This window comes from Xyrauchen texanus, chromosome 21 (genome assembly GCF_025860055.1).
Source record: "Xyrauchen texanus isolate HMW12.3.18 chromosome 21, RBS_HiC_50CHRs, whole genome shotgun sequence".
Lineage (NCBI taxonomy): Eukaryota > Metazoa > Chordata > Actinopteri > Cypriniformes > Catostomidae > Xyrauchen > Xyrauchen texanus.
The window spans coordinates 30,627,328-30,650,429 of record NC_068296.1 but is presented as its reverse complement, the minus strand read 5'-3'; the positions used below and the strand labels follow the sequence as shown (position 1 = coordinate 30,650,429).

At 38.4% G+C, this 23,102-nt stretch overlaps 1 protein-coding gene across 1 annotated transcript; it reads left to right on the top strand.

Moving 5' to 3' along the window:
* The first annotated feature begins 19,620 nt into the window (after positions 1 to 19,620).
* Positions 19,621 to 23,015, top strand: LOC127661744 (flavin reductase (NADPH)-like). The gene is made up of 5 exons (XM_052152600.1): positions 19,621 to 19,855; positions 20,456 to 20,615; positions 21,952 to 22,043; positions 22,178 to 22,309; positions 22,539 to 23,015. The coding sequence occupies exons 1-5, from the start codon at positions 19,729 to 19,731 to the stop codon at positions 22,691 to 22,693; spliced, it is 666 nt and encodes a 221-aa protein (XP_052008560.1). The 5' UTR covers positions 19,621 to 19,728; the 3' UTR covers positions 22,694 to 23,015.
* Positions 23,016 to 23,102: the final 87 nt, after the last annotated feature.

Here is a 23,102-nt window from a genome sequence, read left to right as displayed (position 1 = left end):
TTTTTTTTTTTAAAATGTCCCATTTCCCTTCAAGCTGATGTACAGTAGTTTTGTGAGAATTACGTAAACTGTCCATTTTCTTAAGCAGGAATACAGAACAACTGGGTCATTTCACCTAAAGATGAGAGAGCAGCCACATTTTTTATCTAGTGTCTTGATAAGTGAATTTTGAATGAATGTATTTCTTATGGATTTAGAAAGCTAATCCTTCACCCCATCCCCCATCCAGCACCCTTTCCACTGCCTGCCAGACAACAAATAAACCATCACTGGTGCGCTGTTCGTCACATGTGCAATTTTATTAATTTCCATCTGTACAGTCACTGTTCTTATGGCTATAATCATACAGTCTCTTTGAAGGTGTGAGAAGCAGTCTGCTCTTTTTTTACTCACATTTTCATTGAGATGTCAGTCAGTATTGTCTTGAGAGAATGCAGCACACAGACACAGACCGTTCCCCTCCCCAAGTTCTCATAAATCCAAAATTCTGGCCCCTTCCCCCACAATATAGCACACACACGCTCCCTGGTTTTGGACATCCTGAGAGATATTCCAAATATCGCTTCAAGAGATGTTTAGAGAGAGAGACATTTTGACATTTAAATTTTATGTGACATATTTTTGCCTCTTTTTAATGTAAATAAATACATAAATAAAACACAAATCTAATGTATTTGCCTATCTATTTTTTCTATCTATCTATCTATCTATCTATCTATCTATCTATCTATCTATCTATCTATCTATCTATCTATCTATCTATCTATCTATCTATCATCAAAAAAATGTAAATTCTGTCATATGACTTTCTTCTATGGAACACAAATGCTTCAGTTACCATTCACTTTCATTGTATGAAAAATACAACGCAAAGATTGTGTCATACGGGTTTGGAACAACATGAGTGTGAGTAAATAATGAGAGATTTTTTATTTTTCGGTGAACTATCCTTTAAACTTGTTTCAAATACACAATTTATATAAATAAACACAAATCTATTAAATTTGCCTTCTTTCAAATGCAAGATAAATATGTTAACAGCTATAATGCAAATCCATATTGACATATTTATGCATATAGATGTGCTTATTCAGTGACATAGGGCTGGGCAATACGTTGATATATACTGTTTCATGGTGACAATATACTGTAAAATGTCAATCGATAGAGATTTTGCTATATTGTATATATTGCAATATGTCAATATTAGGGCTGTCGATTTAACGTGTTAATTCAGTGCGATTAATTTTATTACAAATAACGCGTTAAAAAAATGTACGCAATTAATCGAAATGCCCCAGACTGTAATAAGGAAGATTCCTGAGAAATGCAAGGTTGTAGTACCTCCGGTTTACTCCCGAGGGCAGTAATTTAAATTTCAGCTGTGTGGCAATGCGCAGTTTACACAGTGAAGAAAACAAGCAGACAGCACAAAACAGACATTCGTTACGTTCTTGCGTTCAAAACATTTGATTGAGCGCAAATCCGAACTAAGAGATCTCAAGATGTGTACTAAGTATTAAACTATATTTAACTTGACACAGACACCTAAACATTTTACCTGAGACGCTACTCAAGCATGTCTGACGCTTGTTGAAATTGACGGGTCCTTAAACAAGCCCTCATAATAATAATGGAGTGGTGGTGGTGTAGTGGTCTAAAGCACATAACTGGTAATCTGGTAATCAGAAGGATGCTGGTTCGAGCCCCATAGCCACCACCATTGTGTCCTTGAGCAAGGCACTTAACTCCAGGTTGCTCCGGGGGGATTGTCCCTGTAATAAGGGCACTGTAAGTCGCTTTGGATAAAAGCATCTGCCAAATGCATGTAAATGTAAATGTAATGCATTTTAATTATCTGAATATTTATATATATTATTTTTTTATATTAAAAGATAACTATGTATAATTATTTCATAATTATATATTGAATTATTGTTATATGAGGGTCTTTCTCAGCAAATATTTGTATATGCGATTAAATGCGATTATCGCGATTAATTAATTGGGACATCATGTAATTAATTTGATTACAAATTTTTATCAGACAGAACAATGTCATCTGCAAACTGTCGCACGATGGTATAATCACAGGTAATACAAGCAATCTGTTTTACCACCGAAAAATGAAGCACGCAAAAGAATATAGTGAAAGACAAAAGATTACCTCCGCATTAATTCTGTCATATTTTTATTTTGCGAGAAGTGATATTTATTTGATATTTATTTTCTTCAAGGAGTGTTTCTTTTTGTTGTTTTATTTTTTTATGTTTTATTTTCTTTGTCGCATTGCTTAGGGAAGATCTGAAGTTTCTTGAGGAAAGATTATAATAATAATAATAATAATATTAGTCAACAACATTCCAAACTGAAATGTGGCATACTGTGAAATTTAACATTTTGTTAAGGTTGATTTTTGAAAACAAAATAATTTATATTTTTTGTTTTTTAGAATTATTATTTTTTATTTACTTTATTTATTTAGATTGCTTGTCTTGTTCCAAATAAAGAGGAAATAGTTTTCATTTCATTCACTGACTGGAGTTCCAAAAATACGCATTACAATATTATTTTAATATATAAACCCATTTTGTGACATGTATATTTTAAATATTCAACACAAAATGTACTTGCTGTATTCAAAAACCACTCGAGATGTTTAAATGAGCTCCATATAAGGAAGCATTTCAAATGTTTCATAGTTGGCCTAATTTCTCAGATTCTTCGCAAATCGTGAGCTTTACTGGGGATCTATATGGGGCATGTATTTTATGCAAAATGGTATTCATCTCTTTTAGGCACATTGAAATTTCTTGTCAAACAGGAAAATTCAGCTCTTCCATTTAAGAATGCACTTTGCCCATTATTTTGTGATCTCATTTGATTTGTGAATGTATAAATAACACAAATACTCAAAATAGATACTAAAGATCAAACAAAGTGCATTTTAAGAACAAATAATACAATTTAAATAGTCAAAAATATCATATTCTCTGTAACAAGAAGCAAACAGCACAAGAAACAGCAAAAGTTACTGCAAAATAAATTATGGATAGAAACCCAAGATAGTTTCAAAAGAATGTGTGACACTTGGAAGTTTTCTCAAAACATAAATAAATTCTTTGCAAATTGGGTCAAACATTGGAAACTTAGCATTGTCCAACAGTTAGTTAGGAATTTTAATAAAGGGGTCAGAAATCTGTTTGGTCATTTTAAATACAAACGCGTTTGAGAATTTTAAGGCAACACTTTTTTAGAGTGGGAGTACTAATAGAATATTGTTGTGTAAAATGATCTCAAACACTATGTTAAAATATAAACCTGACCAAGAAATAATACACACACAAAGTCAATGGGAGCTGCTCAACTCTTCTGGCTCAACAGAGGCTCATAGGAGAGATAGTTCTAATGCTTCTAAAGTCTCTTTTTCGAAGTCTTTTTTATTTGCAGCCTGATTTGAGAAAGAGTGGAATGAGAAGGAGTTGAACAAAGCATGAGGCTTGGATTTTCCAGTGGGTTTCATGTCCCTGCATACTAGAGAGACCTGAGCTCTAGAGATCACCTCTAGTTATGGCACAACAGTTATTCCACAACTTCCATCGCCAAAGTTCAATTTCATGTGCTTTTGTATTTGTCGTAGCAGGAGCTACAGAAACAGAAATTGGGATGAAAAATAAATTTTTCCTATAACTTTTTTCCATATGTATTTCATAAAATCTTTCATAAAAGAGTTGTAAGCCATGAATCATACCAATCAGCTACGAAGTGAATCTCAACATTAAAAACTTTTGCAAGAAAAAAAGTATTTTAATATCAGATAAAAAGACAATAGTACAAGATCTGATTAGGGGAGAGTGGGGCACAAACTAACATGGGTCTATTTGTAACACACATGGTTATCATTTTTACACACACACTGGTGAGACAAAACTTAATTTGTTTACTTGTTGCCATATCAATACTATGTAGAGAAAAAATGTGGCAAAATTCAAAAACCTTTGGAAGATTTCACCAAAAGTACATTTTTCAGTAGCAAAAATAACAATTCAAACAAGCTGATTTTCTTCTTTGTTTTCAGTGTTTATTTAAAATGAGGCAAACACCCACGCCTGCCAAGGTCAACAGGCTGGACACCTCGTCCATTCCAGGGCCAGCGTTGTCAGCATTGTCCGTCCCAGAGCCAGCGTTGCCTGCCTCGTCCTTCCCAGAGCCAGCGTTGCCAAATTCAGCTGTCAGGAGGAGGAGAAGAAATGCTTCTGTTCCCAAGCATCTTCCCATGTACACAACTACAGAGGTCATTCCTGAGTTTCTGCCCATGTTCACGACCACAGACGTCGTTCCAGAGTCTCTGCCCATGTCCACGACCACAGAGGTCATTCCAGAGTCTCTGCCCATGCTCACAGAGGTCGTTCCAGAGTCTCTGCCCATGCTCACGACCACAGAGGTCGTCTCCGAGTCTCAGCCAGTGTTTAAGACCACAGAGGTCGTTCCCAAGTCTCTGCCCATGCTCACGACCTCAGAGGTCGTCTGCATTTCTCAACCAGTGTTTAAGACCACAGAGGTTGTTCCTGAGTCTCTGCCAGTCTTCACGAACACAGAGGTCATTCCCGAGTCTATGCCAGTGTTCACGACTACAGAGGTCGCTCCCAAGTCTCTGCCCATGCTCACAACCACAGAGGTCATTCCCGAGTCTCTGCCCATGCTCACAGAGGTTGTTCCAGAGTCTCTGCCGGTGTTTACGACTACAGAGGTTGTTCCCGAGTCTCTGCCCTTGCTCACGACCACAGAGGACGTTCCTGAGTCTCTGCCTATGCTCACAACCACAGAGGTCATTCTCGAGTCTCTTTCCATGCCCACGACCACAGAGGTCGTTCCCAAGTCTGCCGTGGCTCCAATGGCTTCGCTCCTCGAGCCTAACACGGCTCTGCCTTCTACGGCTTCGCCCCTCGAGCCAGCCACGGCTCTGCCTTCTACGGCTTCACCCCTCGAGCCAGCCACGGCTCTGCCTTCTATGGCTTCACCCCTCGAGCCAGCCACGGCTCTGCCTTCTATGGCTTCACCCCTCGAGCCAGCCACGGCTCTGCCTTCCATGGCTTCGCCCCTCGAGTCTCTGATGGCTCCGCCTTCCATGGCTCCACCCTCAGAGTCTTCCATGGATCCAGTCTCTAGTCTGTGGTTGCCACCCAGACCTCCTGACCCTGTTTCAGCCCTGTGCCTGCCAACTAGGCCTCCTGATCCAGTCCCTACCATGAGGTTGTCTCCTGGGTGTCCTGGTTGTCCACCTGATCTTCTCTGGTTTTCTGGGTCTCCTGACCATCCGCCTGATCTGCTCTGGTCTCCTTGGTCTCATGGCCTTCTGCCTCATCTGCTCTGGTCTCCTTGGTCTCTCAGTCATCTGCCTGAGCTTCTCTGGCCTCCTTGTTCTACCGGCCTTTAGCCTGATCTGCTCTGGCCTCTTTGGTTTCTGGCTCCATCTTACCAGCCTTTGCATTTTGCCTCTGTCATCTGTCTCTAGTCTCCCTTGCACTACATTTCCCATAATTCACTGCCCTGATCACTACCAGCTCTTCCCTATTGTTCTCACCTGTGTTTCATTTACCTCATTTTTCCCTGAGTATATATATTGCCATGATGTCTGTTTAACCTTTGTCAGTTGTTATGTGTTTCTCTCCTGTTCATATATAACGAGTTACCATCGTGGATGTTTTGATTGTTTGTTTGTTTTATTTCCTAGTTCTTGGTTCTGCCATGTTACAGAGATTTCTATGTTAATTTGTACCACACTTTCTTTCTTTATTAAACTTCTTAAGCCGCACCTAAATTCTACTCTTATTCTCTTCGAAATGTTACAGTATTCATGAAAACATTTTTCTGGTACAAACCACATTTTTGTGAAAAATCTTTGAATCCCTAGTGCATTTACACAAACTTAAGAAAACCAAAAAGTTTTAGTTTGAGCCCCGCTCTCCCCTACTCACCATGAATCACTGTGAATGATGTAATCGAAATTAAAATGATGGAATCATACAAAACTATTGCTTTAAAGTCGATGATTACAAGAAATTATATATTTTAATTTTATTGTAAAACATTCAGATATTTACAAATATACAGTACAGCATATGTAGTTTGAGAGCGTAGGAAGACAAGCTTCATTTTGTTAAAAACGTGTTTGCCTATGGAAAAAATTAAATGGGTTTTTTTTACTTCTGGAATCAGACTGTTGCGCTCTATTAAGGGGAGGGGACATTCTCATTCTAAAAAGCATTTTATTGGACATAAATTTGTATACACAATACAAAATTAGTCATATTTAAAATGTATGTTTTATTTTCCTAGAAGAGAAGACTGAACATTTTAAATGCATGTATCTGCTAACACGTTAATTTTGGCAACTTTTATTAGGGCAGGCAAATACGGCCAAAACATTTATGTTTGTTTTTGGGGTTTTTTCAATCTAAAGGACGATTCACGATTCACTCAACTAAAAAGTAACATAACTTTATTAAAATGCAAGGCAACATAGTTAGAGAAATCAAAGTTCGTTTCATTATAGAAAACAGGTGTGCAAGAAAAATGCACAAGAAGACTGCACTACAGGAAATTGTCAACATAGTGTAAATGTAAAATACATAATATAAAATAAGAAAATAATATAAAATAAGAAAACTGCAAAATACTTTGCCAATGTAGGTAATTTTATCTAAACTATGTCTATCTAGAAATGAATATTTAGAAATGATCAAGTTTACCCAGAAAGTACTCATTGTATATCAAAGAATTTGTATGTATAATCATAAACCGCTGCCGACAGAGTCCAGGGCACAATATGAAATAATATATCATTGCAATTCAACTTGCAAAATGATTGCTTTGGTGTTGGCTATACTGTGGATGCAGTACACGTGAAACACATCACAGAACAAAGCAATAATTAGCAAACAGCTGTAGATGTTTGATTCTCCCCTTTACAGCCTATCCATATGATTTGATATAAAGCGCCCGTAACTGTCACATAACTAACTTATTATGGGTATTTAAAGAAAGGAAAGCAGGGAGTCATGTGGGAACGGCGAGCTCTGTGCACATTGCTAATTTTAAGAATATTTGTATTATATAAACCGGTGAGTTTTGATGCACTCTGTTCCATAACTGTTCTAGGAGGACAATATGTCAAAGAATTCAAAATCATCTGGCTCTTGAGACAATAAAAGACACTTACGTGCTCAAGCTGTTACCCCTGAGAAGACTGTGGAACAGGGAGCCGATTTGGCCGGAGAGTTTGCGGTGAGAAATGTTCAACATGTCTGCAATACTGATGAAGGTCGTTGCTGACTTGGAGGATCTTGCTGTGATACGTCAAACGATCAAGCCATGGGAGGCGAATTTTACTGATGTGGTCACAACAGTGGGGGATGTCGAGAAACAGATTGATTATCTAGAGTCATCGGAGAGGGAATTATCTACTAATCTGCTAGCAACCAAGGAACATGGAAATGGAAAACCATATATTTTGGTTTATATTATATATATTTGGCAGAATAACAGGTTCTGGCTCGGCGATCCTCTGAGGGAGAAAGGGCCCGATCAATTCTGGCCAAATTCCTGAGATCATCCGATAAAGCTCTTGTGTTACGTGAGGCGAGGAGTGGCTGGAGTTTATTTAGTAGAGCAACACCGAGTGGGCCATCTCACAGAACATCCATTTGATAGTTTGAGGAACCTAAAATTTTTTTTGTTTATTTAGTAGAATAATACGCCTTTCAGACAGTTTTATGGATGAAGCTACACGTTCTTTGTGTTTATTCAGTCTATTGGCTGGAGTTTGTTTTATAGATTATCTTTTGCTGTGTAATTCTGTCTCACAAAATTTTTATAGAATCACCAGACTTGAGCATTCCAACGGCAAAGTTGTCACGGATATTCTCATAGGCTTGCATGGACTTGTGAGTTTGGAGGGATGGATCCCGTTGGTGCTGTCATGTGCGGATAATGCACAGTTTGTTTCTGGGAAATGTTCAGGGTTTGAGTTGCACTAATGTTGGAATGTGGTCTTTATAATCCTGTTTTTGACACACAATCTATTTTTTCTTACATGTCAAAATGTTAATAGTTAAATGTTAAAAAGAAGGAAGGTTATTTCTCATCTTAAGTGTAAGAAATATGATATAGTGTTTATGAAAGGATGTTGCAAGCTGCTGTCACCCCTCATGATAAAATATCTTTTGATGGACTCAGTCCTTGATCATAGTGAAGCAAAAGTGTGCAAACCCCCTAAAGCAACAGTGACAGTTCACAGGATGTTTCAAAATCTTGGTCTTACAGATATTTGAAGACTTTTGAACCCATCTAGTAGGGTTTTTTTCATCAGTCCATAAGATTTACTCTAAAATCGATTATTTATTTATATATATATATAAATCCCTCATTTCATCTTTTGTTGATTGCTCAATTGGAAACATTTTAGTCTCAGATCACTCCCTGGTGAGTTTAGAGGGAGAAAAAAAATCATATAGTTGGCACTTTAATGTATCCCTTTTGCAAAATGCTGAATTCCAACAAATGCTAATGGCTAAAATCAATCTCTATATGCCTTTAGTATTCTCTGTGGGCGTGGCTTGGGAGGCACTTAAGGTGGTTCTTAGAGGCCGGATTATACAGTATGACTGAGTCACCAAAAAATCAGAAGCACAACAATTCATGGAGTTGGAAGGGAATATTAAAAGTGCAGAGGCAGAGCTGAAGTGCCGAATGTCGTCTGATGGCCTCTGAGAATTGACCAGATTGAAATACAGATAAAATACTTTTAATATAATATAATATTTTCACGGAAGGTGGAGTTTTGGCTCTTCAGGGCAAAGCAGTCATACTTTGAATCGGGGGACAAAGCAGGGAAGCTTTTGGCTAGATGTATAAAACAGAGTCTTTTTCTACCATTCCCTCAGTGAAATCTGCTGGTGGTGAAATATTTACCTCAGCCATTGATTTAATAATTCTATCTTGATCTCTATAGTACCACATCTTCGTATACTGATGAAGGTATTAGAAACTTTGTGGAACCATTAGAACTTAATAAATTGATGACTGAGCAAAACAATTCTCTTGATTCTGAGATAATCTTGGAGGAGCTTGGCGAGGTAATTAATGCCTTGCCTACAGGCAAGGCTCTGGGGCAGATGGCTTTGCCGCTGAATTTTTTAGATCTTATGCTACAGAACTGGCTCCACTTTTGCTAGAAGTTTATACGGAATCATTAAAGAATCAAAAGCTCCTGCCAACCATGACACAAGCCTTAAAAAGGACAAAGATTCAGTTGAGTGTAAGAGTTATCGTCCAATTTCTCTGATCCAGTTAGACGTTAAAATATTGTCAATAATTTTGGCTAACTGATTAAGTAAAATTATGACATTTATTCTGAGCCGTAGCTCTTCTGTTAACATTAGCCGTTTCATCAATATCATGTGGTCAGTGGCGAATGATCAGACTCAGGTCGCTGCCATCTCACTTGGTGCCGAAAATGCGTTTGACATGGTAGAACGGCATTATCTTTTCAATATTTTTGAAATATATGGGTTCGGGTATAATTTTAATGGATGGATTAAGTTACTTTATAGACACCCGGTAGCGTCGGTACAAAACATTTGATTAATTACAGATTATTTTACTCTGGATAGGGGCACCCGGCAGGGTTGCTCTCTTTCCCCATTATTGTTCTGTCTTGCCCTGGAACCATTAGCAGCCACAATAAGAAAGGAGGATGATTTTCCAGGGGTGGTGGTGGGAGGTATGACACATAAGCTTTTGCTTTATGCAGATTATATTTCATTATTTGTCTCCGTCCCTACTAAATCTATGCCTTGCCTCCACAGAATTATTAATTCCTTTTCTAAATTCTCAGGATACAGATTCAATTGGTCTAAATCCAAAGCTTTGGCTCTGACAGTGAACTGCCCAGTAACAGCTTTCAGTCAGGCGCCTTCCAGTGGCCCAAACAGGGCATTAAGTATTTGGGCATTTTATTCCCAGCAAATTTGTGTGATCTAGTTAATTTTGACCCTTTAATAAAACAAATTCGAGCGATTAGGGCAAGTGGGCTTCATTACATTTATCTATGATTGGGAAGGTTAATGTTATTAAAAATATTTGTATTACAAAATTCACCTACCTGCTACAATCTCTCCATGTAGATGTCCCCCTCTCTTATTTAAAAACATTTTTGTAGCATAGCGTAGCAAGCTTCATTTGGAATGGTAAAGATCCTAGATTACGTTCCAGTAATTTGCATAGGCCGATTGACAAAGGTGGGCTAGGCCTACCCAAGATTGCATTTTATTATTATGCATTCGGTCTCAGATATTTGGCTCATTGGTCACTTCCACCTGAGAGAGCCCCTCCCTGGTTTTGTATCGAACAGGAAGTTTTTGCCCCTATTTCGCCATTACAAAGCCTTTCTATCAAACTAACCCGATTAATTATTTTTAAACACTATTAAAAATCGTATTTGATCTAAATTACACAATGATGATTCATCGACTTTATAGACATTACAGTTTTATCGTCTGTTAATGCTGATATTCTGTAAAGCTGCTTTGAAACGACGTGTGTTGTGAAAGGCGTTATACAAATAAAATTTAATTGAATTGAACTGATAAATTACACCCCGTTATCTCGCATTTGCACGCAGTATGGACAAAAGTGTCCAGAATGTTTCATTGAGACATTTATTTAAATCTTTGCTTTGAGCATATGGCTGAACCCAAAGTTATGTATTAATAAGTCCCCTTTCTGTTGGACAGAGTGAATTGTGTGGGAGGTTAATATGCTCGGAGACCTATATGCTTCAACTTCTCTGAAGACATTATGGGAGAAAGAGTTAAACTTGGTATTGGAGGAGGGAGTGTGGGCAAGGATTCTAAAAAAAAAGTCTACATCTACAGATGCAAGGGTGCGCCTTATGCAATTTAAGATTTTACATCGATTCTATTGGACCTAGGGATGAAACGGTTACCGGTTTCACAGATAAAATTCCCAGATGGTTAGTATTACTGTGTCACATTTAATTATCATTAAAACCGTGCGCTATTATCGTGATTTGTAATTAAACTCACGGTAAATGCTGTCCACACACACACCCAGCATGAGTCTGACTCATGGGCGCAGCATGTAACATTGTTATTGTTGTTTTTTTAGCATGAAAACATGCCGGAAGGCAATGACAGCGCTCGGGAGAATTTGCAACCTTCCAAGAAGACCAAATCAGAAGTGTGATCATATTTTGGAATTTATAAGAATGCTGAGGGAAAATTATTAGAAGATGGTAACTCTTGCAAGAGGAAATCGCTGCAAAACGGGGCAACGCGTCAAATCTGGTTCATCTTCGTGACAACCATCAATCACTTATAATGCATGCAAGGTAAGTTAACATTTAGCTCAGTGCATGAGTTGGGGAAAATTATGAGGAAAAGTAAATAGTTGGACACAATATTTAATTGGGTTGAAGTAATTTCTTATCCCACTTGTAAAAAACGCAAGCTTCCACAAAGAAAACGTTCCTAGCAATTGCATCGCTTTGAGCCAAGACAAACGAACCAGAAAACAAGACAGTAACAATTATCAAATACGTGCAACATTAATACCACTAATACATGGCTTTTCAAATAATTACGGGGACATGAAATAGTGATTTGAGATGAATGTTTTAAAATTTAACCTGTTCTTTAATTATTTTATAATCCGTTGCAGTCTACAAAACAAATGTCCAATACAAATACTGAAATCCTCCGATTTAATTTTCAATACAATCGATAACTAACTGAGACGAACGAGTTGTGTTTGTATGAAAGGAGAGAGCGTGAGACATGAAAGAAGCCAGAGTTTCAAGATGACCAAGACAGTTTTGTTCACGTTAATCCTGATATGAAATTTTAATTAATACATTATCCCCACCCCAAAAAAAAAAGATTGTATAGGCTTGGTCTCAAAGACACACCCACCAGCTGGCGATGCCAATCAGAAGAGGGGATACAACCCATGTTTTCTGGTGGTATGTTAAGATCCCGACCTGTCCAGTGTGTCCCCCGCCTTTCGCCCAGTGTTAGCTGGGATAGGCTCCAGCCCCCCGCGACCCTGTACACAGGATAAGCGGTTGACGATGGATGGATGGATGTTAAGATCCAAGAATATTGGTTGAGGGTTCAAAGTTTTATGTGTGATAAATTGGGCACTCAAATTTATTTTGCCCCAGACTCTGTATTTCAGGCAATGGGGCGGTCATTAATATAGGGGATAAGAACATAAAAAATTGGGTCCTAGCCGGTGCTATGATTGGCAGACAGGTCATCCTTAGGGGATGGAAGTCAGCTGGTGCGCTCTCATTTCAGGAGTGGAGCACAGAGAAGGGTAGGGTGGTGGCACTTGAGGAGGTGTCGCATAGAAGGCTAGGCAACTGGGAGTTGTTTGAAATAGTGCAGTTACTTGGTATTTTTGGAGGGCTCTCAGGTGGGGCTGTGGAGAGGGACTTAAAGTTTTAAATATGTGTATGTATTAAAAAAAAATTCTATTATATATATAAATATATATATTTCTTTTTTTCTTTTTTTAATTTTTTTTATCTGCGTGTGTACAATAGCTTGGCCGTGGGAATGTTTGTTGGGGGTTGGGGTGTGGTTGGGGATTGGGAAGGGGGAGGGGATATAATGGTGTTTAAGGGAGATAAAGGTTGACTCTCTACATTAATGTTTTTTTGTGATATGTGTCATGCTGAAGGAGCAACCAATAATGGTGGACAAAGTTGAGCTACAATCACATTGTACAATCGCACTGTAAAATGTCTTAAATATCAGCCTCCATGTTGTTAATCTGTTACGTTCATTTGGAGAGTGCACATCGGGATCGGTATGTTTTCTGATCCTTATTTAGCATTTTGTGGATTGACAATGATTCTAACTACAGCAATTGCTAATATTTTTATGCAAAACCTTGATTTCTCGATAAAAATAATAAAAAATTGTATCAAAATGTTCATTCGTATTAATTGAAAAAATCACCACGCCCTAAGTCTTAGTAGTAAACTAGCATATCATAGGCCTCCACACTATCAAACATGGCCTAATGGCACAAAACTCACAATTTTTATTTCATGGTGTCTTTATATTGATAACATACTAATGCAATAACAGGAAAACCACATACACAATTTTATATAGTAAGAAAACTAATTTGCAATGTATCTTTTGCACAACCTCTTTATATCAGAAAACATTTACAATGTTATCTGATATGGTACAATGTACCCAATGTTTCCTACTTCTCTAATACTAATATTTGACCTTATGTCTGTGTCTCTTTTGTCCTTACTGTGCCCATCTGGGCTTTATTCCTCCCCCAGCACCTGTTTCTATGGATATGACAGTACTTTGAATGCAGGATCTAACTGACATGAGCTTCTCACAGACAAACAATTGGACTTCAGGCGTTCACAGATACAGAATTAACTCAACTCCTCGCAACCAGTCTCAAGAATCACACACACAGTCACACTGCACGCACACTTATGAGAAGATAAGCATATCCAAAGGCAAGACGTGACTATATGATTCAGGTAATTTATCCTCTGGGGTTTCAACAAAATTTGTGGTTCCACTTGATGGACTGCAGATTTGACTGAGTAAACCTTGTGTAAAGACGAGTGTTTTTGTCTTTGGAGGTGTGTACATCACAATGAGAATTTTGCAATATGTTCTACTGCTGTTTTGAGTCCTTCTCATTATTATTTGCCTTTGGCCGTACTCTGTCGTATTCATGTCCATTGATTTATTTATTCAACGAGTAGTCTTGTAAAATGCTGGATAATGAGCAGTCAGATGGTAATTTTCGCAAAATAAAAAAATCCACAATAATCTTGTGGATTTAAACTAATACAATTTTTCTCAATGAAACAAACCTGCATGGATTTCATTTGTCTTGATATTTATTCTAATGGGAAAAACACCAAAGTTGGTTCCAAACCATCATGTTCCTAAATTACTTTTGGTCTTCTGTCTTTTCAAGAAACTGAGTGAGAGAGAAAGAGGGAGAGATAAAGTAGACTAGGATAATCTGACAGAAAAATCTGCCTCAACAAGAACAGTTTATTTTATTGCCCTTTAGAAAGGACAATCAACATTGTTTTAAACCCAGATAGGTCAGACATAGACCAGGCACCGGTCCTTCTTCCTACGCTCTAAGGTTTCAGGGGAATACAAAAGTGATCCAGTGCTTAGAGAGAAGAGGATTACCTGAGGGAAACCATGCCATGCTGCATTAACATGAAGGCTGTCAGTCCCCTGGCAGAGGACCTCTCTTTCTGCTTGCTGTCTACCTTCTTACATTTTTTTACTAAATTAAGCAACATATACACATGATGTTTAAGTTATTCCAGCAAATCTGCTTGGGGATCAATGCCATTAATTCATTGACAAAAATTGTAATAGCAAAATAATAATGAATGCAGTTAAGACATTTCCTCAATAGAAATGTACTACACATTGGACATGTACTTGACAATAACTAAAAATGTATTATTTTAGGGGACGCTCAAAACAAACACATTTTTGGTCCATTTGTGCTGTTTCTATTGTTTTTCTACATAAACGTGCTAGACAGGGGTCTTTGGCATCGTGACATGTTTTTTACGTGTCTCGCGCAAGAGTGCCGTGGTTTTTAGACGTCAGTGGTCATGTAATTTTCTTCAATCCATGCTTAATATGCAGAGACAACTATAAGTATGCCATTTTGTAGGTACATTTTCTCAAAAACTGTAAACACTGTGTCTCTGTGGCAGTAAAATGTCTTTGTTTTGAACGGCCCTTTCAGCCTGAGAAAAGTGTCACGTATAACTTACCCTAGCAGCCAGTAGCAGTCGCTAGAGGGCTGGACTTCTATTTTGAAATTTGATTTCCCTGTTATTGCATTGCCTTCATTTTCCCTTCATAACTGTTTACAGGTGTTTCTAGTTTGTGTCATTTAGTTCTGTGTATATATAGCTCTCCTGTTTTCCCTGTTGAGTTATCTTAGTCTTGTTTCTTTTGTGGTTCCTCTTGCTCTGAATTATTTTCAATAATTAAGTCCCTGCAACTGGGTTCTAAACACTTCACTCGCCGGACTATCTCTGTGACAGAATGCAAGACCCTACCATGAACTCAGCTTAGCAAATTTGCCAAATATGTCAGGGATCCAGGTCGGCATGGGAAAGGATGCCGGAGAGGGCACTTAGAACAAAACTCTGGTTGGGACTTAAAAATGGAGGTGGAGCAGCTTCTCCAGAGACACCATGTTCTCTCTTACCAGAGGCGGCAGGCTCAAGGAGGACGAAATAGCCCCATTCATCAGTGGTCCCAGCTTCGGTGGACCCAGCTTCAGTGGTCCTGACCTTACTACCAGAGTCCTCGGGCTGCCCTTCGGCCTCCTGCTACCTTGACCTCTGTGGCCTCCTGCTGCCTTGACCTCTGTGGCCTCCTGCTGCCTTGACCTCTGTGTCCCCAGCTGCGAGTCCCTATCTCTGAGTCTTACGTGGCTCCGCCCTCCAAGTCTTCCACTGCTCTGCCCCTAGAGTCTCCCGTGGCTCCTCCTGGAACTCCTACTGCTGCTCAACCCACTCAGTCTCCTGACAACGCTGCAGTTCCATAAGCTCCTCCTCCTGAGACTCAACTCCCTGAACCTACTGCAGCTCAGCCTGCTCCTCCTCCAGCGGCTCTGCCCGCTCCTCCTCCTGTGGCTCCGCCTTCTCCGACTTCATTCCGTGAGACACCTGTGACTCCGTCTCCTGAGCATCCTGTGGCTCCGCCCCCTGAGTCTCCGCTTCCTGCAGCTCCACCTTCTGAGACGCCAGCGTACTGAGATTCCAACATGCTCCTCTACCTTGTCAGGCCCTGTTCCACAGCCACCTGTCCTTTTTTTTTTAAACAAATCTACACTTTCACATTCTTCTTGTGTTTTTGACGGTTCGCATTATTTGTGCATATTGCGCACAAACACAACATGTTTACCTCTCTCTCACACAAAATGATGCATTTGCCACTACTCAATCATAAGGACAACTGTTTAGTTCCAAAAGAGCATTAAGACCTGTATTAAGACCTGAAGTAAGGTTGTGTATTTCAGAATACATTATAACAGGTAATTCATGGTCTATGGAGACACCACCATATATAGTCTAATGTTAGCCTTTAACCTTAAAATGACACATATGTCCTGCTTCTTGGTTTCAACGAGTCCATTCCTATGATGCAGCAGAACATGTAATGAAATTAAAAAGCAAGTGGATCAGTTCAGCATGTTGTACACACTGCTGCTAATTTCTGTGACATATTAGCCTACCACTGGCTCCATTAAAATTAGGTGTTAGTTTATGGCAGTTATATTTGAGTACCATTACCTCATACCGCGGCACTGACCAACATTTTGGTCGCCGTTTTACATTCAGAGCCGTTTATTGTTATGCCATTGGGATATCTGAAGTTCATGTCACGTTTTAGATGTTGTGTTCAAATAAATGTAATTCGGGTGTTTCCTCAGGCCTGTTACCTTCCATTGCCCACTTATTGAAATAAGCAACTTTCCTCAATGTGTTGCAATGGGCAGTTTAATTGGAATATGCAGCAAACCTCACATGCACGTTTAAAACATCATCATTTTGCCTTGGCCTTTCTCAAACATAAAACAAGCGCTGCTGAGAAATTGTATTCTGCCTCCTGCCCGTGGCATTTAAAACAAGCACTCCACCAAAGACTAAAGCGAAATATCAGCCCAAGACACGGCCCAGAAATGACTGCAGTAGCAATGTGGCCAATACAGGCCGGCTGCTGCATTTTACAAATCGAAGGAATCAACGAAGATTGCAACAATACAGTACATGAATCACTATCCTCCAATACAGACCCGAGTGATTCATTGCGTCCTTACCTGTACACCCACTCCTAAGGATGAATGTTTATGCCACAGACCAAATGAAGTAAAAATGATTCGCTCGCGTGTATTAATCCCGCTGAGGACCCGTTCCGCGTTCTCTGTTCTCGAGCATAGTTGAGTTAGGTATACAGCGCTCAGATGCGATGAGAAGAGGATGTATGGTGCAAAACGCCACTCGGTAAATTCGATGACACCGGCCAGTACGCTGTCTTCGAGGATGATATCACACGCATGACATTAAATGTGTTGTCAGAGGACAGATTTGCTTGCTCGGTCAGATCGCCGGTGTACTCGGATATCCCGTGCACCGGATACGCGCGCGCGCCCTCCCTCTCCCTGCGCTCTCAATAACGCGTAGGAGAATACAGCAGCAGTATAATGGGGAAGCCACAGACAGAACCCCACAGGACACACACACACACACACACACACACACACACACACACACACACACACACACACACACACACACACACACACACACACACACACACATATATGTTGGTGCGGCTATCCTTATGAGGGCTCTATAGACATGTCTATAGACATGATGATTTCTAAACTGTACAAAATATAGATTCTATCCCCTAATCCTAACTATTTTTATTTTAAGAAATGTTTTACTTTTTTTAATTTATGAAACAATTTTAACCAGTAGGCCTACTGTTCAAGTACGTTTTTCTATGTTTGCGAAGCCATTGCAGGAATTTTCTGAAATTTGGCCTCGGTATAAGTGAAGCAGGAGTACACACTCCTATGAAACTTTACCATGTTTTTTTTTTTTTTTTACTTAGAATAAATTAATCTTAAGAGGCTACAAGTTTTTTATAACAAATATCATAAACATGTGATATTTACTTTGGTAACCACAGTTTGCATCAAAATACTGTAGTAACTTTTTGCGAAAGCTTTTTACAATGCTTAAAGGAGACTATGCTATAATATTAACAATTATTCTAGTGACTAATGTATTTTAGAGAAAACTTTGGTAATTTTTGTAAAATATATTTTTTTAATAAACCCCCATAGTTATGATTTTAGCACAAACCATAGTAACTATGCCTATAGGCTTTTTTTTTTTTTTTTTTTTTAACACTATGCTTAATACTTGGTTAACTTTCAACCCCAGATTTACGCCACTTTTAACCCTGGGTTAAGCAACATTTCACACTTTGATTTTTTTACATTTATTTATTTATCTTTTTAACCTTCCTTAATGACTTTTCATCCACTTGCCATTTGAACACACAAAAAAGTTGTTGTAAAAATAAAAGAAAAAGAAAAAAGGGCACCTTTGCTGTTCGTGGTCAAAATTGACTGATCATAGTAAATAAATGGGAAAGACTAAAAAACAGAGTATTTTTTTTTTATTTGTCAAATACAATGTATAAATCAGCCACAATACAGAACACACACACACACACACAATGACGAGGTGAGACTTTACAACATGCACACTTACACACACACACACACACACACACACACACACACACACACACACACACACACACACAAATGAACTGGTTACATATACAAGGAGCAATTTTTATTTTATTTAGTTAAATAAAATATCTAGCCACAATGCAGAACACACACAAATGAAAGGCTAAGACCATAACACACCCACAATGCAGAACACACACACACACACACACACACACACACACACACACACAAATAAATAAATGGGTTAGACTAACACAGAATGCAGAACAAAACACACATGAACTCAAACACGTATGCATGCACACCAGGATATTTTTATTTTGGTCAAAAAATAACAGAACAGAATAGGACAGAACCCTTTTTTAATATAAATTCTCCTCCCTGCCCATCAGGTGGTGAAATGCACAGAGAATGGGAATCACCAAATACAAAAGAAGGATGTGCAAGTGAAAGTGGACATTTATATTGAAGATGAATTAAATATTGAACTATTTCTCACACACACCTATCAAATTGCTTCTGAAATATGGATTAAACCACTGGAGTCTTGTGGATTAGTTTCATGCTGCCTTTATGTGCTTTTTGGAGCTTCAAATTTCTGATCACCATTCACATGCATGGACCAACAGAGCTGAAATATTCTTCTTAAAATCTTTGTTTGTGTTCAGCAGAATAAATACAGTCATACACATCTGGGATGGCACGAGGGTGAGAAAATGATTAGACAATTTTTTATTTTTATCTCTTTAACCCTGGGTTATGAAGCGTTGCTCTAGACTCTGGAGCAGGTGCTGTTAATCTTGAATTACGGTTACAATTAAGGTAAATAATATGCATTACTAACTCAGGTTAAAGTATGAACAGAACAAAACCCACCCAGGTTTTTTCAAAATGTAATTTTCTCATGAAATGTAATGATTAGTGATAAATAGTCCATGACATTCTTAAAGGTAGGCAAAAGTTTGTCCAAAGTCATAATGACAGAGACTAGGGGGGCTGTTTTGGCGTTATATAGGAGGTCGCTTCCCCTTTAATAACGATTCATTTTATGGGCGGTGTTTCATTCCGACAAACCCCGCCCTTGACCTGTTCACTCTTTGCTATGGTTGGTTGGAGCTGCTGAAAAGCAGTCTACGATTGGACAGTTGAGAAGTCATTTAAAAAGCCGCAGCAACCAACGCAAAGAATTGGGGGCGGGACTTAAAGCTCGCCCTAAGTTTTCCCTGAAAGAGGCGTTACTCACATGACAGCGTTGAAATAAATGTTCAAGATCAGAATGATAGCTAGACATACTACAGAGCGTGGGACTTCAGCAGCTCCAGCCAAAAATATATGTTAAGGAGGAATTGCCCAAGAGCCCTTCGACAAGCCAGCATGTCTGATGCCATTAAAAATGTGGCAATATTCGGCTGCACGGGGATGACGGGGTCAGCGACCTTACCTATTGCAGTGGCCGCAGGTAGACTTGCACAATTATTTTTGGAATATTTTTGTTATATTTTTATTGTTTTCTTCTCCTATCTTCACGATGTTCATTGCAAATGTGGACGTTTGCCAAGATTAATGTGACTGAAGTAGTGCACTTCTTTTGTAGGGTATTGTGTTACGTTTAAACCGAGCATAACACGGTTTATGAGTTGCTGTAGATTAATGTTAACTTGCACTTTCTATGGGTTAATACGAAATGTTGTTACATTTTTACTTTGACGACTTTTAATAAGTGTTTAAATTGTTTTTCACTTATTTCCTTCATAATGCATTCAGATCACGAGACATTTGCAAAAGCACTATTCCGCTGAGTCATAACAAGTCATGATGCATTTGTAAAGATAAGCATAAACCTTCTTATCTGTCTTTTATCATGACGCAGCAGAGAGGGCGGTGTTGATCAGTTTGGCTCCACACATTATTTTTACCTAAATTGTACGTTTTTCCCGTGTCAACTTATCAATACAATCTTCCATTTCAAGACCCCGTATGATAGCAATGGAAGAAAATGCTCAACGACTTCTGTTGTTTTACCAGCATCATCTCAGGTCTTAGCTTGTTACTTTTCCAGGTTACAGTACGACTGTGCTGGTGAGAGACCCTGCAAAGCTTCCTCCAGACCACAAAGCCTCCAGAGTCGTGGTGGGAGATGTTCTGAACAAAGATGATGTTAAGAAGACCCTGGAGGGTCAGGATGCAGTCATCATTATTTTGGGGACAAGGAATGATCTCAGTGGGTAGATTTATACTGAAAGCTAATTCAAAGACAATTCACCTAGTAAAGAGTAGCCTAAAAGGGGTCATGACATGCCTTTTTTAATTATTTAAAAATGTTCCTTATGGTTCACTTACAATATTAGTAAACTGTTTTGCACAAAAAAAGAGACATATTTTTAAAACAAGATCATTTTCTACCCTCATTCTGACCCTCTGGCAGAAACGCTCTGTTTTGGTGCTGCTTCTCCTTTTAGACTTGACAGTAAACGGCCACTGTTAAGGCCTAAACATACATTTCGCAAGTACGTGAACACATCTTGAACCAACACGCAGTCCGGATGAACATGCTTAACGTATGTTTTTGCTTTACCTTGGTGGGAACAAACCTCAGTACTCAAGGGGGCGATAGAGTTACCTTTAAATGTCTGTGCCATTAAACTGGATGTGTTATTATTCAAGTAAGTGGCTATAAATATAGTGACTTTAACTTAATTGTTCTGTAATATTCTCTTCAAACTGTTGCTCCGCTATAACAGTAGTTCAGTTGAAAAGAAGCAGACAGTTCACACTAATCTTGCTGTAGCACCTCTTGCAGCAATGTTGAGAATACAACACAGAGTTGCTTTAAGTTATGAGTTGAGGTCTGACAGATTTCAGAATGTAATGACTTGTGAAGTATCGGCTCTTATGATTGGCTCTGCTCTTGACTCATATGCTCTCTCTACTTGGTCACCACTACTGGACAGGCTACGGAAGTGAGTAAAGGTAAATTCGGCATTGATGTGTTGTAGTGGAGGTGGTCAGATGGAAATGTCCACCACAGTCTGATATTACAATGTGGAGAAAGTAGAGAATGAGTCATTTTGGCAGCGTGGTTTCAACAAATGCTGTTTTTGCAGTGACGAGGAAGTTTTGAGTTCTGAAACGTACAGTATGTTAGTACAATGACCTCTTGTATATCAAATAATCAAGAAAAATGTGATTCTTCATGTCATAACCCATTTAAAAAAATTTACAATATGAATACATTGCACTCTAATATATCAACTAAACATTTGAAATTTGGCATCAGCCCTAAAGGAAAGTAATTTCAGAGGCAGAGCTAGTTATTACATTTTGATGAAAGTTGGGAAAGACAATTATTATTATTTTTTTTTGGAACATTATGCATCAATTGATTTTTCTCATTAAGACAGGATTGTAATACAAATAAATAGGGTCAAATTTGATTTCATGTTGACTTCAAATATTTTAACAGAATATTATTTTTCAATTGCTGTTTACCTGGTCAACTGCAAAAACGTGAATATAGGGCCTCTTACCTGTTTTTAATTTTATTTTTGTTGACACTGGTCCCACAACGATGATGTCTGAGGGAACACGGAACATTCTGGAGGTCATGAAAGCCCGTGGAATCCGTAAAGTTGTTGCTTGCATGTCAGGTATTAATGCCTTGGTGTTTCAGCCATTCACATCTATTTATACTCCATAAGTGTGAATACCGATTTATAGTATACAGTTATGTAGTAACTGTCTATCATGAATAATTTGCCACATCTTTCATTCTCTTTTGCAGCGTTCCTGCTGTGGGATCGTGCCAAAGTTCCTCCTCGCCTCGTGCCGGTCACGGAAGATCATGACAGAATGTACAATGTCCTGAAGGAATCAGGACTGGACTATATAGCTGTAATGCCTCCACACATTGCTGGTAATGAGCACTAAATGTATACATGTGGCCTGTATCCCTAAAATAGCTATTTACTTAAATTATCTTTAGTTTACATAGATTTTTTTTTTTTGCCACTAGGACCTTAATAACAGTTTATTAAGAAATATATTTAAGAAAATATTTCTCTATTGTTATGCATTTTGAATAGAAAAACATGCTGATCTTTGCTGTTGTCTGTGTGCTCATGCCTGCGACGTTGTCTTTCCAGGTGACAAGCCTCTGACAGAAAAATATATTGCGACTGAGAACATGTTAAAAGGAAGAGTTATCTCCAAATTTGACCTGGGCTATTTTTTTGTCAAGTGCCTCTCCACTTCTGAATGGGATGGAAAGACAGTTGGAGTTTGTGGAGAATATAGCTAATCTACCAAAGCCTTAGTTTATTTTTGTATTTTTATTTTTTTACATATACCCATATGCTGACCTATACTGATTAACTATAAACGTACCTATAGTTAATCATAGTTATTATTTTTTCAAAAATCTGGTCTTTTACATAGGCACATAATTTGTATTTGTTCAATCAAAATAACCATAGCAGTTACAGAATTTTCTTTAAAAGAGCAGAAGATAACTGCTAGCTTTTTTTTTTTGTTTTGCCTTAAGAAACATTGAATGTAAATCTTTGTTATTGGCCAAGGAATTTTAATGTAATATGTTTTATGAGTTTAAATAAAAGCATTATTAATAGTCTAAAGATTGTTTTGCTTTCGTTTAGATAAGTGTGATATAATGTGGCAAAAAAACGTCCTACCACAGTTGTAAGACTAGT